This window comes from Coptis chinensis, chromosome 5, assembly GCF_015680905.1.
Source record: "Coptis chinensis isolate HL-2020 chromosome 5, ASM1568090v1, whole genome shotgun sequence".
Lineage (NCBI taxonomy): Eukaryota > Viridiplantae > Streptophyta > Magnoliopsida > Ranunculales > Ranunculaceae > Coptis > Coptis chinensis.
The window spans coordinates 86,825,860-86,845,028 of record NC_141460.1 but is presented as its reverse complement, the minus strand read 5'-3'; the positions used below and the strand labels follow the sequence as shown (position 1 = coordinate 86,845,028).

Sequence of the window (19,169 nt, the reverse complement as noted above, 5' to 3'; positions counted from 1 at the left end):
CTTTGTTAAAAACCATCAAGATAGGTGTTTTAGTAATATTTTTATGACAACTATTGCAATATTATATCGTGTATGATACAAGCGTTAAGAAAATTATAATAATTTTATGACGGCTATTGCAACATTATGTCGTGTATGACACAAGGGTCAAGAAAATATAATAATTTTATGACGGCTATTGCAACATTATGTCGTGTATGACACAAGCATCAAGAAAATATAATAATTTTATGACGGCTATTGCAACATTATGTCGTGTATGACACAAGCGTCAAAAAGTATAATAATTTTATGACGGCTATTGCAATATTATGTTGTGTATGACACAAGTGTCAAGAAAATATTCCTAAAACAGTGAAATTAGCAATAGAATAAACCGTCAACCTTCTCACAATTTTTGGGGCACGAGGTTGGACCATTTTGGCTTTCAATTAAACCGTCAACAACTTAACAAAAATATATATAACAAAATCAAGTAACTCACTAATAAAAATTGAACCGTCAATACACTCCGGAGTTTCCTCACCCATCTTCTTAATTTTTCAGTCTTTTAATTTTTATTAGAGAAAAAAGAAAAAACACAAAAGTGCGTTTTCTTCCTGGAAACCCAGGTCATCTTCTTCGTCCTCTCCAATTAGAACACACATTTGCACTTGCACCTCTCCATTTCCTTCTCTGAAATCGACATCTCACTGAATCTTTATTTGCCTCTCATCTAGCCATGGAGAAAAAGGCGCCTCCTTTTCTTTCAGATTCCGATTTTACTTGGTTATCTCATTTTAGAAACATGTATTTGACATAAAATTTGGAGAGAGAGAGAAAGAAAGAAAGGAGACACAGTCTTGAAACAAAACCCTTAAAAAAACGATGGTGGCCGTCGGAACCGCGACAACAGTGAAAGACGTATCTCCTCATGAGTTCAACAAGGCTTACTCTGCTCATCTCAAACGCTCCGGCAAGATGGAGCTTCCTCATTGGATTGATATTGTGAAGACTGCTACTTTCAAGGAGCTTGCTCTATATGACCCAGATTGGTACTATTTTAGAGCTGCTTCCATGGCTAGGAAGATTTACTTGAGGCAGGGCATTGGAGTGAGAGGATTCCGCAAGATCTATGGTGAGCGCAAGAGGAACGGAAGTTGTCCACCACATTTATGCAAGAGCAGTGGTGCTATTGCTCGTAATATTCTTCACCAGCTAGAGGACATGAAAATTGTTGATGTTGATCCTAAGGGGTGAGTTTGTGATTCCCATATTTTTTAATTGGGTTATTTAGGGATAGGTCCTAAAATTATCGATTATTAGGCTTTAGTCCTACTTCTATCGATTGACCTTGAGTCATCTCAGTTGACCGTGGTCAACCCATTTTATAATAATATAATTTTCATTTTTTATAAAAATAGCCAAACTACCCTTGAGCAGGCTTGATTAGACTATCTCTAAAATGGAAAGCCCATGAGTTTTATTCCAAACTACAACATCTCCATCGTAAATAAATTCTTCAACAACAAACTTTTATATAGATTTCTTTTGTGATAACTAGAAGTCAAATGCAAGAAAATTCCCATCCAGTGATACCTTCTCACCCAGTTTAAATGGAGGCAGACCTTTGTAAGGGCACGAGCCATAACGGAATGCATCACCTAGACCACAACTACCACATGAGGACTGAGGATTCTCAATCTGGTCCATAGTGAGTCCCAACTTCTCCACTTTCTCCACTGCCTCAGCACGTTCACAACTACAATTTTTGCATGCTTTCCTTGTGCTTCCAACTTCACAATCATCAACTGGTAGCAATTGTGGTTTCTTCAAGTCTTCTTCCATTAAAAGACTGTCTTCATCAATCAGATCCAAATCATCGTCAATTTGTCCTTTGGGCAGACTCTTTGTAGACTTTTTTTATGGTAAAGGAGGAACCCATCTTCCACGAAGGCTTATTGGCCCTAACTGTGAAGGAGTTGAGATTTTCCAATGGTACTTCTGCATCTGGAAATCCCGCCAGCAATAACCTACGCTTAAGAGAGGAAACTATCTCATCTTTGTTCACTGCGACAGACTAAGACTTTTGAAAGGTAACTGCACCACTAGGCTTTAACACTTTTAAACATCTCTTCGAGTAACTCATGACCAGGAAGCTCGTGTGTCGTCAAGACAAAGACAGCAGCATCCATTGAGAAAGATGTAATTGGCAACTGTTTTAAAGATAAAGCTTGTGTGATAATTAAGGGATCATTCTGTTCAATTCCTTTAACCCTATGCTCTTCAATTGCAATCAAAACTACACCGACAGGCATGACCACATTGTCTTTAAGTGCTAGAACACTTCTGTTCATCTCAGCAGTATCCTGAGAAATAGATCCCATTTAGTTTTGATCGAAATTTTTCCAAGATTTGACTTTGGTTTTTTTTTATTGGGTGTAAAAAATGAGGATTTGATGAAGCAGTTTTTGCGAGTCGTGAATGTGTTTGAGTGTTGGGATTAAAGTGAAATTTGGAATAAAACTCATGGGCTTTCCATTTTAGAGATAGTCTGGTCAAGCCCACTCAAGGGTAGTTTGGCCATTTTTATAAAAAACGAAAATTATATTATTATAAAATAGGTTGACCACGGTCAACTGAGATGACTCGAGGTCAATTGATAGAAGTAGGACTAAAGCCTAATAATTGATAATTTTAGGACCTATTCCTAAATAACCCTTTTTAATTTTAATACTGTCGAAATAGCTTATATGCTGCACAAATTGTACATGATATATGCCTAACTGTTACAAATTATGGAATACACAAACTGCTCCCTCTGCTGAAATTAGTTTTGCATTTCTTACATTGTTTAGTAGAATGGTTGTAACATAGATGTATGGTCTTCAAGTATATAACTAAGGTTTCATGTGTTCATAAGTTTGAATTCTTCTTTATTCTTGCATGGTTTTGCTTTTCTGGAAAGAAGGTAAGAACCGTGGAAGGAAAGGTCTGGATGCAAAATGTGAAGAGCGTTGTTGCTCTGAAATACCTGTAGGTTCTCTGCAGGGTGCCCATCCTTTCAGTCATTGACATCAATTTCATGAATTTATTCTGAAAGTTGGCTTCATAGTATGGGTTTTGTGCTTTGGGTTGATGATTAGGGAGGAAGATTCAGCTACTGAAGCTTGTCTCTCTTTCCACCACCCATCAAATTTTTCACAAATCCGCCTCCAATTGCCATTACATGTTTCTCTTCCCTTTTTGATTGGAGTTTTTCTTGAGATGTCCTTCCTATAGAGTCCCTATATATAGGGGAGGGATTAGTGTTTAAATCAGATTGGTACTGATTAGTATATAAATGGGATTACTAGAAGTTTCGGTGATTTGCCAACGTAAGGCTAGCTTAGAGAACGTAATTACCCCTATTTGATTGTCTTGTGAAAAGATTAAAAGACTTACGAAAGGAAAAGAATGTTGAAACACTAGATCTTTGAGTCTTTGTTGTTATGTCGTGTCTTGGTGATGGTTAAGCTTGAACTCCACCTTTGGCCATGAAATGTTGAATTGGCTTCGATCCAGGGCTTAGCTTCGACCATTTATAGGACTGAGATATCTATGATGACAAATGACAGAAAAAGCTTTTCATGTATGGGTTTGACACGTATTCAATAGCATACATGAAGACATTAAGTAAAATAATTTCATGTTCTTATTATCTAATTGTAGATGTTGAATTTCTTGTTTTTCAACAGTGAAAGGGTAATCACATCTACTGGTCGGTGGGATCTTGATTAGGTTGCTGGACGTATAGTAGTTCTTGCTGCTGCTCCATGATTGGAATCTCTCTTGCTTCTACATTTTATCCTTTGTCCAAGGTTTTGTAGGTCCATTTTAGTTGAAGAGGATATAATGTCAAAATCTTTTTTGTCTTTTCCATATTTGGTATTTTGGATAATGAGCATGTTTGTTGGCCTTGGTTTTACTTAATTAATGTAGTTTCAAAAAATTTGCATTCTTGTTTAAGAATTAAATCCCAAAGATATATGGTAGGTATACTGTTCAAATAGTTCCCTATTAATGAGTGTTTGTAGTATTTTATTTGTCCTTTTGGTTACTCTGATTGTTGTGAATGTAATATACAGATATGTGTATCGTGTGAAGCTTAGCCTTAGCCATGTTTCAGCCTGAGAACAGCTCAAGGCATGCATGGTAAGTATGTGTTGGTATATGTTTCTTATCTTGCATTGCATGTTGTTAGAACTTTGTGGATTTTCTCATTAATGATTGGAGATAGATGTCAGATACAAGAAAAGGAAAGATGGTTTGTGTGGTATTATAGTCTTAATTATATTACAATAAGTTTCCGATTATTGTCATTCATATATATATTATTGTTAACCTTGATTAGCTACCCTGGACTAGGAGTTGGTTTTCCTTGCATGGTGCTAATAGCTTCTAAATTAAAAAAAATTGTTCTTTTTCTTCAGGTGTTCCATTTAAAGGTGTACATGTGGATTTACAAACTTAAGTTGGAGTTATTGTAAGTAGCACCCTTCTTGCATGTGAAAGGAACCTAGCTCTCTTCATCTGGTGATCATGGAAGTTGTTGCTTACAATAGCAAATTTTTCTTTGGCATACATAGTAAGGTATTAGAAATCCTTAATTAACACCTAGTCTTGTTGCTGTTAGTGGTTGGCCTTTCAATAATTTATCGTTTTCACTTTATGGAATTTTTCTTTCACAAAAATTATTAAATTGTGTTGTCTGTGCTTTGGTTTTTATAGGTTTTAAATGAATGAGTGCAAGACTTATACCACAGAAGGTAAAAGTTATTGAAATTATTTTCATCTCTTTAGTTAAAGGAAAAAATTGTACGAGTTAGTTTTCTGAGTATAAAGGTTCTTGGCTTCTACCCAATAAGTTTGTACACTCTAAGTAACCCAGGAACAACTAGCCTTCCATGAGATGATCTTTGTAGTCGTAGCTCAAATAATATTCTTAAACATTTTGTCTTGTTGTAAACAATTCGAAATCTAATTGGCTGAGGTTGTCACTTTGTGGAAGTTTCCGACCAACACTTGTATCCATTTGAATTTGTCTAATCCATAGATGAATTCAGAAATCTGCCTATTAGCTAAAGGTTTATTTGTGTACTTGTGGTAGATATACGAATTAGATATATCCTATAGTGGTGTACGTTATTTGGGGCTTAACTAACATGAATCTCTGTCATAGTTGTTATATAGTATATCTTTCGTTTAGTAGTTATTGGCTTATTATGCTAACACATTGTTTGTGTATTTTTTTTAATACTATGTAGAAGCTAGTCGTTATATTATTATATTTTTAGTTTACTTATTAAACAAACTAACACATTATTCTTCATATTGTTTTTTAGGTTAAAAGTGAGATAATATGGTAACTCAATTAAGTTTGTTTGAGATGGATCGGTTGATTAGCAATTTGTTGGATGAGTTATGTAAATTGTATTGTTACTGGATTATATATGAGACTTGATTTTGAATTAAGTGTTCGAGTTATTTAATTTTTTTCTTCGTGAATAAATCATGTAATATGAACAAGTTCTTGGAATGATTTTTTTCGTAATGGACTTGAGTTGTCACGGTGTATGAATGCATTGGTTTACAGGAATTTTCAGATTTACAGGAAAAAAAAAATAAAAAAAGAAGAAGAAGTTATGATGGTTTCCAAAGAACTGTCATGTTACATAACAATTCTTGACAGTTTTTAGTGTTAATTTCTTGACGCTTTTGTTTTTCAGGATGACACTTAAATAAAAACAGTCATAAACGATGGTTTAGTTCTTGATGCTTTTTCTACTAAACTATGACGGTTAAGTAACACATGTCATGCTAAAGGATCCCATTATGACATTTATAAATGAATTTTTGTCATATTAAGTTCGAGCTTTTATGTCAGGTTCTCCAGAACTGTCATCAAATTTATGACGCTTTATGTTAACTTTTATGACGGGCTCTATAATGACGGTTGTTTTTTAAATGAAAAAATGTCATTAAACCTGTTTCATGACGGCTAAAAGCCGTCATCACAAGTCTTTTTTTTAGTAGTGTCTGCCTATTAGCTAAAGGGTTATTTGTGTACTTATGGTAGATATACTATACAGGATCAGATATATCCTATAGTGGTGTACGTTATTTGGGGCTTAACCAACATGATTCAATGTCATAGTTGATTGTATCTCTTTCGTTTAGTAGTTATTGACTTATTGTGCTAACACATTGTTTGTGTATTTTTTTTAATATTGTGTAGAAGTCGTTATATGATTATATTTTTAGTTTACTTACTAAACAAACTAACACATTCTTCTTCAAATTGTTTTAGGTTAGAAGTGAGATAGCACAGTAGCTCAATTAAGTTTGTTTGAGATGGATCGGTAGATTAGCAATTTGTTGGATGGGTTATGTAAATTGTATTGTTGTTGGATTATGAGACTTGATTTTGAATCAAGTGCTTGAGTTAAGTTCTTAGAATGATTTATGTTGGCAATAAAAGTATGATTCTGGTTTCCGTAATGACTCCAGGCGTCTGAATGTATTAATTGGTTTACAGTAATTTCAAATTTACAGGAATTTTCAGCTTTACAGGGGGGGGGGGAGTTATGACGGCTTCCAAAGAACTGTCGTGTTACATACCAATTCTTAACAGTTTTTAGTGTTAATTTCTTGACGCTTTTGTTTCTCAAGGTGACACTTAAATAAAAACAGTCATAAACGAAGGTTTAGTTCTTGACGTTTTTTCTAATAAACTATGACGGTTAAGTAAAACATGTCGTGCAAAAGGATCTAGTTATGACGTTTTATAAATGAATTTTTGTCATATTAAGTTCGAGCTTTGATGTCAGCTTCTCCAGAATTGTCATCAATTTTATGACGCTTTTTGTTAACTTTTATGACGGGCTCTATAATGATGGTTGTTTTTTAAATGAAAAAATGTCATTAAACTTGTTTCATGACGGCTAAAAGCCGTCATCACAATTCTTTTTTTTAGTAGTGACTACTTCTTCTACATAGTACCTAATCCATGTTACCCTGTAGATAGAACAAGTACAACCTCAAAAGGACATGATATTCCATTTTACACTAAACGTTGAAGTATCAAACATGATACAACACCCTAGACCTTGTAAGAAGGGAAACCTTTATTGCACTTCATGTATAATCCATTCAGTCGAAAGCAAAAAGAATAAACTTTTCTCAAAACATTAATAGTATCTCGCACAATAATCACAATAACATACAAAACCAAGCCTCAACTACCAAAATCATACATCAAGATAACACCTTTCAAACAATTCCATCACCTTATTTGAGGAAAATTTTAAATCAAAGGAGCATAATTAAACAAAAAGAGATAACAAAAAAATTCAAAGAAAATCGATCTTACTTGATAAGAAATCAAGTAAGTGCGCTGGTATCTATCTGTTGGCAAAATCAACGAACTGCACTCCAAGTTCGACAATAAAAGAACACATCTACGATTTTGAAATGAGAGATACACTACTAAAAGAAAGGCTTTTTATGACAGCTTTTAGCTGTCATGAAATACATATTATGACATTTTCTTATTAAAAAACTAGCCGTCATTCTTGGGGGTGTCATAAAAGTCAACCAAAACCGTCATTAAAGTTATGGACGGTTCATAGAAAAATGTGTCTTAAAAGTTTCTTCCATTATGACATATATTAGTCTTTAAAACGCCATAGTAGGTAAATTTTATTATGACACCTCATATGTAAACGCCATAAATTATAGTTAGAACCGTCAAGAAATTCACAATATTTTGAAGCACTTCACATCATAGCCGTCAAGAAATGCTCATTGACTATTGTGGAACCGTCATTTTATGGAAGAAAAAAATACGCCAACAAATAGTTTACACTATGACAGTTCTTCTAAAACCGTCATCTATTTTTTTTTTTTTTTTAAAAAATAAATTATATTTTTATATTATATTTCCTTCTAAAAATATTGTATAATAACCTGTAATTCAATTCCTAACATGTAAACTTATTTCACTAATAAAAAAACTATAAAATTCTCAAAAATAAAATTAGAACATCCACATTAACTTCAACCCTATATATTTTCAAACCATTCAAAAATACTTATTTCTTACATAAATTTATTCAACAAGAAAAATTAGCAAATTATTATCGAATATCATTGAAAAATGCTAGATACATTTATTTGATAGCACATTCAACTAAACTAAAAATCATTCTAATCAACTCCATCATCAACAAATTAAGTAATTATCCATCGATCGATCGAACGCTGTCAACCGAGGTGGAAGTCTTCTTGCTAGTTAGAAAGTTTCTTGATCTGAAAAGTTTAAAGTAAAAGAAATGAAAATCGAAAACTAAGGAACTAAAAGATCAAAACAAGGTTTTGGCAGCTACCACACGTCCACACAACAGTACTAGACCATCTTCATCGAATACTTAGGGACCAAAGTGTTTATCCCACAAAATCTTAAAAATGCTAAAGATAAAGTGAATGACAAAAATTTATTTACACCAACTCTCAAGAGGGAGACCTGCAAAACAAATAAAATCCATATAACAATTGCTTCTAAGCTTTAGTGAATAAGAAAATAGGATTGTACAAAGTCAGATAGCAACATTTGTATGTGTTGGACAAGGGGGGATGTTTAATTAAACATAAAACAAAAAAATTGAATGCAGATGAATGTAGCAAATTGTTCTAAGAACTCTTAGAGAAAACATATATTGTAATCAATGATAGGGCACGTACATGTTTGCTTTTGTTTACACTTATTGTTCTATTAGGCAAACCATAATCCAGATTGACTAAGAGAATTACGATTATCTCTTGAAGAAATCATAAGCTTTTGAAGAAATGTAAAACCAAGACAACAAACAAGAGTTCAATACCTTGCCGTGTGAAAATGAAGAGCATAGAATACGAGTTGGATTTGTCTAACACTGGATGGTTAAATTAAAAATAATGCTCTAAGGATATAGAATGTCCAATACATGACTAAATTCTTACACATTACGCACTTTATACCTCCGGATGAACAAAAAGAAGGAACTTATATGAACACGACCATTACGCACTTTATACCTCCAGATGAACAAAAAGAAAGAACTTATATGAACACGACCAATCGAAACTATAGTTATATGTCATTTTCCTACCAGAGGATTTCGAGGGGCAAGTAGGGAATGTAAGATCACTTGCCTCAAGAATATATACAAGGGTGACACTTGTGCGCTAGTGAATTCCCACCTTGAAAGTTGCAATTTCCATCCCTTAATTAGACCAAAGTTTTATCTTGCTTAATAGGATCAATGAATCATCGCGTCTTTTGATTTCATGATTCAAATCATATAATATCTAGTAGTGATTTCACTATAATGCAAAAAACATGTAAGCAATAGAGGGAATGATTGTTTACCGTTAGTTAATTAGCCTCCTCCCTTTCTCTTTTCTTGATCCTTGATCAGACCTTCTATTAAGTTGAAATTGAATCCTTCCCTTCCGACTTCCTAAATCACTACAACCAATTCAATTCTATTCAATAATATTAGAAACAGGGAAGATCTGATCAAGAAAAAAGAAGATATTTCCACTCTTCAAAGAACTCAAGCAAGCACTTCAAAACAACAAAGATATTTCCAATTGTCTATTTAAGAGAACCCCAGAAAATTCAGCACACATAACCCAAACTAGGCAAAAGAGAAGTGGCTGAATAATTTTTAAGTGTCGGATTTTATCTCCCAAAACCGATCAGCCACATGATGATAGACCTTCCTTCCCATTTGTTGGGTTCCTTTTTGGTATGGTAAGCAACTAGCTAACTCATGTTGTTACAACCAAGAGGTGTGTTATACACAAGTGATATTATCTCCAAGAAAGCCCTTAGGTGGCGGCAGAACTTGAACATATCTAATTGAATTTGAAGAGCCCGACCAGCTCAAGCAATGTATGTGTTAGTGACTCTTCAATACTATCATTGCTTATACATGCTATTAGGTGAGTAGCTCATGACCATGCACTCATGAATTAACTCTAGTATAGGCTTAACGTAACAAACTCACCATCCAACTCAATGTGTTCTACACTTTGCCTATAATGCATAACACTAAAATCTTGAATTTCACCACAATAAACCTTAATTAACTAATTAAACAATGAGAACAAACCAAGATAGAATACAATCTAATCATGCATTTAATAAACTATGCACTAACCCAATACTTTCGAAATTAAAAATTTTAATTACCAAGCTCACAATAAGACTAACTCCACTAGCATAAACCTATAACGCTTAAGTGAAAATTTCAAAACTACCCTTAGTTAAAATTCTAAGGCATTGCAAATACCAATCATACAACAGAAGCAAATTACATCAAAGTTTTGAGAAATTGCTAGTCTAAAATTAAAAACAAAAGTCAAACTATTCTTTACATTGTGTCCTACAATGGCGCTGCAAGTGGCTTAACACCATTCTTTCAAAATGTGTTTAGATTTATTGCTTAAAAGATTTTTGTTTGAGTAAAACAGATTAACAAGTGCAACTTTCAAACTATAGACTAAACAAGGGTATTTTCAAATGACTAAGAAAAAGCTAAAAAATATAAACCTTCAGCAAGTCACCACAAGCACAACGACCCTTCTTCATCCTACCTAGTTCCCTAACCTGAAAGATAGAATCACTTGGTACTTTATTTCCTTATAGTTTAAACAGATTAATATAAATTTTTAGAATAAATGCTCATGATCAGCAAAGTCGAAAATTAAACCAATGTTAGAAGTCTACGTCTAGTACACCACATAATCAGAATTCTTTTGCATTATGTAGCATATTGAACATGACTTAGACAAACTACAAAATGGAACCTGAAAGTACATGAAGCGGCCATTCGGGCTTCTTTTGCAACGTCCAGTTTCTTATACATGAGTGCTCATAAGGATGTCTATACAAGGAAACCACCATTACTGTTATGACAAAAGCAAAGTAGAATACAGCCAAGGGCAGGAAAAAACCATGAGAAAGCTCAATAAATAATTATGGGTAAGATAGCAAACTTCAAGCTAACAAATAATTCACCAAAATACAAGTTGCTTTATGAACTATCAAAAATACTAAAAACTTGAAAATTTTAAAACTTTTGACGAAAGCAATTTGATTATTGATTTTCACATTCATGCAAACATCAACTCCTAAGTAAAATACAAATATGAAATTCTAGCAATGTAGACAAATTATAATTAACAATCAAACAATGTTTATTATACAAAGCATCTATTAAACAATGTTTATTATAATAAAAAAAAACTCCAAAGATTGAGTTAGAGGATTCGATAGAGTTACCATAAATACGAAGCATAATACTAGAATCAATATAAATGTGGTGAACGAAATCTAGTTAGTTGTTGTAACACTTGGTAATATACTGCTTAACCAAATAAGACACAACCTGCACACAAACCTTTGGGGAAAGAATATTAATTAAGAGGGGAATTGAAGTTCCGAGAAGAGAGAGAGAGATACCCGAAATGGCGACAAATCGGCTTTCTCAAATCGGTTAAAACTGTGAGAGTCATGATTGAAGATAAGAGTCATGACTGAACAGTTAGGAAGGAGATGAAATGCGCTTTGAGATAGTGGTGTTTGACGTAGTTTAAGGAACTGAATATCTTAAAACAGTGACGAAAATTATACCACTAGTAACTCTTTTGGCAAATAGTGACCACAAGTGGTCCGGGTTTAGTTTTTGTGCTTTACCGAAAAATGAAAAATCCATATGTCACGCTTATCGATTATTAAGGCCACAAAAGGGTTTCCTAAACAGTGACAAAAGGCAAAATATGTACTAGTGCAACCAGCCAACCACCTTGGATATTCAGGAGAACAAACTAAGAGTTGTCTCAAAGATGAGCGAGCCAGAGCACAAGCACACACAAGAAGACCAAGCCTTTGATAGATATACATTGCTATCAGAAATTTAATCAAACAAGTTAATATTCACTTTCATAAACACCTTTGAGAAAACAAAGTTGTCGATTGAAAGAAAAATTTAAGTGTTAAATTCATACCTAGTGATAGATTGAGAGAGTGCGAAGCTGCTATAAGTGTGGCAAGCACAGACCAAATCAGACAAGCAAATCACAAGCTATATGATAAGACAAAAGCCAGCACAACCAGCTTTACTTGCATCATTCAAGAGCCTGAAGCTTTTAACCATCAAATCCCACCCTTGTTTTAGAACACTTAAGCACTTGAGCATTCAAGGAGATATATAGTCTGAACCAATCACTGATTATACACAGATGCATACAATGCACGAAATCAAGGAAATCGATCAAATCCAAAACACAAAAAACTCACACCTCTTAGTAGAAAACGAAATGAAAAAGGAAATAGGGTTGGAGAAATTAAGACATGGAGCCATACCTTGATCGACCCAACGCCTACCACTACTTTCCATTCCAATCTGTCAAAAACCATAACAAAAACACAGTGAAATAACCAAGTAAAACCGGAATCTGAGAGAAAAGTATAACAAAAGTATATAGAAAGCAAAATAGGACAAACAAAAAAGTATAAACCAAAACAATCACAGGATATTATCTAAAACCTGCAGTTGTGTTTCGTGATGTATCATATAGCTGTAAAGCAAGTGACGTTGACAATGAGGAATGGACAACAGAAAGAGAAAACAAGTCTCTGGCGTGGTGGATGTGAGCTCTTATAGATCTATCATCGTACAATGCTGCCATGTGCAATGTATCAATATTAGACAACAGTATAACATGCAAAGGAAATAAAGCTACAGGAAAAAAATAGCTTTAACAAACCAGGAACCATCTCCAAGGAGCAACCGCCAGTAGTAATATCTGCAACTTCAGAAATTTCATTGTAATCCGCTAGATGATGAATGGAATCATCCTTAGTGTGCAATTTCAAGTCATAGCAAGTAACATGTCTCAGGAGCATCAAGAAGGAACTGCCTCAAGTCCATGACTGAGTCCCCGGATTTAACCTGAAATAATAGAATTTTGAATAAAAATGACGAAGTTCATATGTTCTTCCTCGAGAAACACAAATATAATGACAGCTCATTTCAGGAAAATGACGTGATTCAAATCGTCCATGGTCATCTAAGAGGAAGGAAAGCAACAATAGTCCCATGAAAACGTTTGATATGAAGGATCCGACCACAATTGACCTACTTTTTAAAATGTTCTTATATACTTTTTTTTTCAAATATAGATGAGATATTTTTCTAGCACAACTTCAAAGGCTTAAAGAAACTTACTTGTAACTCTAGCTTCGCCATTTTGTGCTTTGACAGATACAGGATAGAGACGAATATCACCTGTTTAAGGGGAAAACAAATAAGCAAAGCACAACCAATAGATAAACGACAAACATTAAAAAAAACTCTTGAGTGTTAGGTTGGAAGCAATGAGACCTCTTATATAATTGAAAAACAATTTTTTTTTGTTTGGCTCTGAATAAATATTATAATCACTATCTGTCCTCCAAGTTATAATCACCATAAGCAATTAAGCATGGCTTCCCTTCACCTTTTCATTTTCATGATAATATGAACACAAAAAACAAATTCTCCCACAATTTTCAAATTTGGCAACTGATGAAACCAAGATATGGTACTTAGGTAAGCCAGTATATCCCCATTCCCAACTTTATTCTTGTTTTAAGTCGGTAGCATTTTGAAAACAGTAAATTATCAGCTTCCCTAACTTAAACAACAATCTTTGTAATATTAGTTCATTTATGTACACTTATTTGATACTTACACTCTACACAGGAGCTACACTATAAACTCACTCTCCATTTATACAGTACAAATTCCATAAACAGCCGCATTCCAGAACACGCACAACTTATAATATATCACATTGCACAACCCTAAAACCAAATAACTACATTCTAAAGTCTAAACTAAGTCATTCCTTTTTCATTAATTCACAAAAACAATCAACAAGCATACAACCAATACAAAATCACAAAACACAAAAAGACAGTAAATTTAATTAACCTAGATTATTATTATTATTATTACTTTCACCCTGTTTTGCCGCATTCTCTTCCGTGGTCTTCGCCGCCTCCTCCATCTTACTCAAATCCTCTTTCGCGCGGCAACCAATCTCCAATCCCAATTTGACAACTTACGATAATAAACTTTAAGGGTTGAGGAGAATCCGGAAATTAGATTAGTAAGCGCACGCTGTATATCTGTTGAGCGGGGAAATCCTTTCTCCATATCAATTTTATTACCTTCGGTATTAGATAGGGTTTCAGGGTTTTGGTTATTTGGGAAGTTTGGTTATTGAGTTACCAAAAAAAAAAAAAGTTTGGTTATTATGAATTGGTTATACTATTACTGACCCGAGACTCAACCCAATTATTCTTATTCATGGTTCACTCGACCGGTCAGTTAGAAGGGGTTCGTTTTTAATTGCTCCCGAAAGGTTAGATAATTAATTAAACACCGGTCATGCTGGAAGGAAAAAGTTAGACAATTTTTTACTTGACGTTTGTGAAAATGAACTCATAAATTAGACACCAAACTTGACACATTGATAAAAAACGTCAAAGCTATTTATGACGGCTAGCCTATAACAGTCAACATTAACATCATGCGTCATAAAGTGAACGGTAAGTATACAATTGGTAGTCACTAACTTGACACATTGATAAAAAAACGTCACATATATTTATGACGCCTGACCTATAACCGTCAACATTTGACATCAAGCGTCATAAAATTAATGGTGAGATAGAAATAATGACGGGTTATACGGAAGTCGTCAAGGTAGAAAAAAAATAGCCGTCATAAAAAGCCCTTTTTTTAGTAGTGATATATGATGAGTTAAAACGACGCAGATTTCAAGTGATGTGATCTAAGTAAGAGGTTACCGATACTATGCCAGGGTCTCCAAGATCGAGTACCTAAAAATCCGAGTGAAAATAAGCAGGAATTTTTACCTCTTTCGCATGGCGTTGAAGATCACTGAGGATCCAAGAATTAGATTAGTCATAAATGACGGTTTAGTTCTTGACACTTTTTCTAATAAACTATGACGGTTAAGTAAAACATGTCATGCAAAAGGATCCAGTTATGACGTTTATAAATGAATTTTTGTCATATTAAGTTCGAGCTTTGATGTCAGTTTCTCCAGAACCGTCATAAATTTTATGACGTTTTTTGTTAACTTTTATGACGGGCTCTATAATGACGGTTGTTTTTTTAAACGAAAAAATGTCATTAAACCTGTTTCATGACGATTAAAAGCCGTCATCACAAGTCATTTTTTTAGTAGTGAAGCGCGCGGTATCTATTTGTCAAACCAGGAAATCTTTTATCCATATCGATTTATATTTTCTCCAGTATTAGCTAGGGTTTTAAATATATTTTGGTTTTTTTGTGAATTGGGCATACGTATATTGGCTAAAAAGGAAAAGGCTATACTAACACGAGACTTAACCCTGTTCAATACGGTTTCCTCACTCTACCAGTCACAAGGGGTGTTCTTTTTAGCGCTTCTCTTTGTTGTTACTAATTAAAGCATTAACAGGTCTTTTTTTTATTGTTACCACTACTAAAAAAATACTTGTGATGACAGCTTTTAGCCATCATGAAACAGGTTTAATGACATTTTTTCATTTAAAAAATAACCGTCATTATAGAGCCCGTCATAAAAGTTAACAAAAAATGTCATAAATTTAATGACGGTTTTGGAGAAGCTGACATAAAATCTCAAACTTAATATGACAAAAATTCATTTATAAACGTAATAACTAGATCCTTTTGCATGACATGTTTTACTTAACCGTCATAGTTTATTAGAAAAAGCGTCAAGAACTAAATCTTCGTTTATGACTATTTTTATTTAAGTGTCACCCTGAGAAACAAAAGCGTCAAGAAATTAGCACTAAAAACTGTCAAGAATTGATATGTAACACGACAGTTCTTTGGAAGCCGTCATAACTTTTTTTTTTATCCTGTAAATCTAAAAATTCCTGTAAATTTGAAATTCCTGTGAACCAATGTATTCATACACTTAACAACTCAAGTCTCTTACAGAAACGAAAATCATACTTTTATTACCAACATAAATCATTCCAAGAACTTGTTCATATTACATGATTTATTCACGGAGAAAAAAATTTAAATAACTCAAACACTTGATTCAAAATCAAGTCTCATAATCCAACAACAATGCAATTTACATAACCCATCCAACAAATTGCTAATCAACCGATCCATCTCAAACAAACTTAATTGAGCTACCATGCTATCTCACTTATAACCTAAAAAGCAATAATATGAAAAAGAATGTGTTAGTTTGTTTAATAAGTAAATTAAAAATATAATCATATAACACAGATTAAAAAAAATACACAAACAATGTTTTAGCACAATAAGTCAATAACTACTAAACGAAAGAGATACAGTCAACTATGATAGAGAATCATGTTGGTTATGCCCCAAATAACATACACCACTGTAGGATATATCTGATCCGTATATTTACCACAAGTACACAAATAACCCTTTAGCTAATAGGCAAAGGAAAGAATGTAAGAAATTAGACCTATGGATTGAGAGATGCATTGATGGTGTTGAATTGAATCTATGTTCTACATAATTCGAAATGTCTGGCGGAAAAAGTTCAGGCTAATGTGAATGAACTGATTAGCAATGGTAACTAGAACAAACCATGCTCAGATAATCAATAAAATTTTCGACAATTTAGGGTTAGAGTTACAACAGCCATCCTAAGAGCATTAGTTATTGTAACTACTCTGCCCAAGACAACAGCCACCAAGGTATCCATTTTAACTCTTAAGCCTAGAGACCTCTCAAAGCAACAAAAAGATTTATCCATGAAGAAACCCAAGTTTCGCGGAAAGTGGAATCATAACTAAAAAGTACCAAGACGACATTAATATAATTTAACAATTTAAAATGGTATAGAAGGGAAGCATTAATATATCCAGATGACATAATTCAAAAGCTAGTATAATTGTAGGCCACCTAATATAACAACTTACACAATAGATCGGAAAATTATATATAGGAGCAATCTAATTCCAATTTTACAAACCCCGCATGCTTTTCAATAAGAGATACAAGGAAAGCTTAAACTCATTTAGATAAACTTAACGAATGTAAAAGAATACCTTCTACTTTAAATTGGGTAGATAGTGGTTTCGCTCGCACGCCAACAGACATTTCATGACTACCTAGTAATACTAGCACGTACAACTTGAAGAGCCAAATATACCTTTCCAGGATACACAACAATGTGGAACACAAAAAAAGATCCATCAGATAGCTTTGTTATACCATAACAAGATAATAAAAACTCAAACAAGCATATCCATCTGAACATCAATATCATATAGGCAAGACCTAAAAAAGTGTAGCCAAAATAGGGAGGTGTGGGGGTGGGGATTAGGTCCAATATATATCCACAATAAAGGGAATATAAATAAGTGGCAGCCAAAGCCACGTGTGAATTTGATAGAAGTGCATAAACACATATAAGATAGACTACTATCTCACAAAAATCCAAAATTGTTATTTTAGAGATATTGTTCTCAATCAAATGAAATAGCACACTTGGGTTTCTCCATTAAAAACATGACATTTATTGAGCAAGCTAAATGGGATCCTCATAAATGCTTTACCTTGTTCAACAATATTGCTCGGCATTCTTGGTAAACAACGAGCACAAACTAAACCTACAAAAATACCCATATTGCAACATGTGAACTATTGATTAAGCTCCCAAATTAAGGATTCCAATAAACCAACAAAAACCCCAAATTAAGAGAAAAAAAAATCATGCACACGCATTGAGTGGTAATTTGAAGTAAATGGAACTTACCAAACATTTAGCAGATGAATTGGAAGTTTACACTTCCCAAACTTATGTACAAACCCTTTCAAAGTAAACAACACATTCTAACATCTAAATACTTTTTGGATAGAACAAGTAATTCTTACTACAACAAATTGTTTCTTCAATATAAATGCATGTTTATGCAAAACATACAAGAAAGAATAACTAATTTCAAGAGTTGCACCTGTGTCAGACCAAATGAGAACCTGCTAAACAAGACTCAAAGCACTTGATAACTCATTTGATTATGCACTTATTTCGTATCCCCTAATTTGAAACCACACTAATCGAAAGGCAAAAACCTTTGACAATATACTAGAATATATCAAGTTTGTCACCTTATATAATATTACGCCTAAGCTAACCACACCAAACTGCTAGCACACAAGATCATCAGAAATTGCAAGTATTGTTGAGTAAATTATCAAGGTGACTTGTATGTGCAACTCTGTTTAGGATAACTAACATATGCTTATTACCATTTTAGTCTATGTATATAATACATATTTCTAATCAACTAGTACCTCTTTATATGATGACCCAGAGTGATCACGTACTAGATGCAAAGACTATACCTCGGGTCAAAACCACACAAATCTTTTAGTTAGAGTATTCACCCTTGAGCCCTTTCAGTATGTGTGAAGTAATAAAAGTTCACTCATTTACATAAATTCAACCATACATAAAATATAATCTAAACAACAATGCCAATGAAAATGATTAAAAAAAAAACAAATAAACAAACTTTTGAAGTTGTATGTTAAAACAAAAATGATATAACCTAAGATTTTTTTACCTGGAAATTAATATTAGTAGCAAAACGAAAACTTTCGAGATATTTCCAATCCAAACCTTTCAACCGAAACACCTCCAACTTCAATTCTTCGGAGTGTAAAGTCATGGAAAGCAAATTAAACAAAAAAATATAAAAATCATTAGATTAAAATCGACGAATAGGTGAGAGAAAAGATAGTAAGAGTTGGCTAACCAGTTTCGTTTGCTGCTGTGATTAGGGCTACGATTTTCTCCTTAATTACAATATCCAGATCTTTGAGAAAACAAAGTTAATATTCACTTTCAAAAACACCTTTGAGAAAACAAAGTTGTCTATTGAAAGAAAAATTTAAGTGTTAAATTCATACCTGGTGATAGATTGAGAGAGAGCAAAGCTGCTATAAGTGTAACCGGCACGGACAAAATCAGACAAGCAAATCACAAGCTATTCATACGTGTACCATTAATCGAAGACTATA

General features: G+C 33.5%; 1 protein-coding gene and 2 pseudogenes across 10 annotated transcripts; 1 reads left to right on the top strand and 2 right to left on the bottom strand.

Moving 5' to 3' along the window:
- The first annotated feature begins 867 nt into the window (after nt 1–867).
- On the top strand, nt 868–1,239 carry LOC147499689 (small ribosomal subunit protein eS19 pseudogene; annotated as a pseudogene).
- Nucleotides 1,240–1,472: 233 nt separating this feature from the next.
- On the bottom strand, nt 1,473–2,428 carry LOC147499688 (anamorsin homolog pseudogene; annotated as a pseudogene).
- A 5,636-nt stretch (nt 2,429–8,064) lies between these two features.
- On the bottom strand, nt 8,065–14,362 carry LOC147499687 (clustered mitochondria protein-like). 10 transcript variants are annotated; one of them, XM_086561476.1, is made up of 10 exons: nt 14,067–14,362; nt 13,296–13,355; nt 12,835–13,019; nt 12,615–12,749; nt 12,431–12,470; nt 12,073–12,292; nt 10,873–10,949; nt 10,616–10,672; nt 9,428–9,526; nt 8,065–8,542 (listed from the first exon to the last, which is right to left on the bottom strand). In XM_086561476.1, the coding sequence occupies exons 3-5, from the start codon at nt 12,971–12,973 to the stop codon at nt 12,454–12,456; spliced, it is 291 nt and encodes a 96-aa protein (XP_086417602.1). In that variant the 5' UTR covers nt 12,974–13,019; nt 13,296–13,355; nt 14,067–14,362; the 3' UTR covers nt 8,065–8,542; nt 9,428–9,526; nt 10,616–10,672; nt 10,873–10,949; nt 12,073–12,292; nt 12,431–12,453. The 10 variants fall into 10 exon arrangements, with proteins under 10 accessions (XP_086417602.1, XP_086417604.1, XP_086417603.1 ...); XM_086561478.1 differs by lacking the exons at nt 13,296–13,355; nt 14,067–14,362 and having other exon boundaries at nt 8,065–8,328; nt 10,873–10,971; XM_086561477.1 differs by lacking the exons at nt 13,296–13,355; nt 14,067–14,362 and having other exon boundaries at nt 8,065–8,328.
- Between the last annotated feature and the right edge of the window lie 4,807 nt (nt 14,363–19,169).

Coding starts and splice junctions, on each gene's coding strand:
- LOC147499687 (XM_086561476.1), bottom strand. CDS start 12,973: ATGCTCCTGAGACATGTTACTTGCTATGACTTGAAATTGCACACTAAG. Junction 12,750..12,834: donor CTCCTTGGAGATGGTTCCTG/GTTTGTTAAAGC, acceptor TGCACATGGCAG/CATTGTACGATGATAGATCT.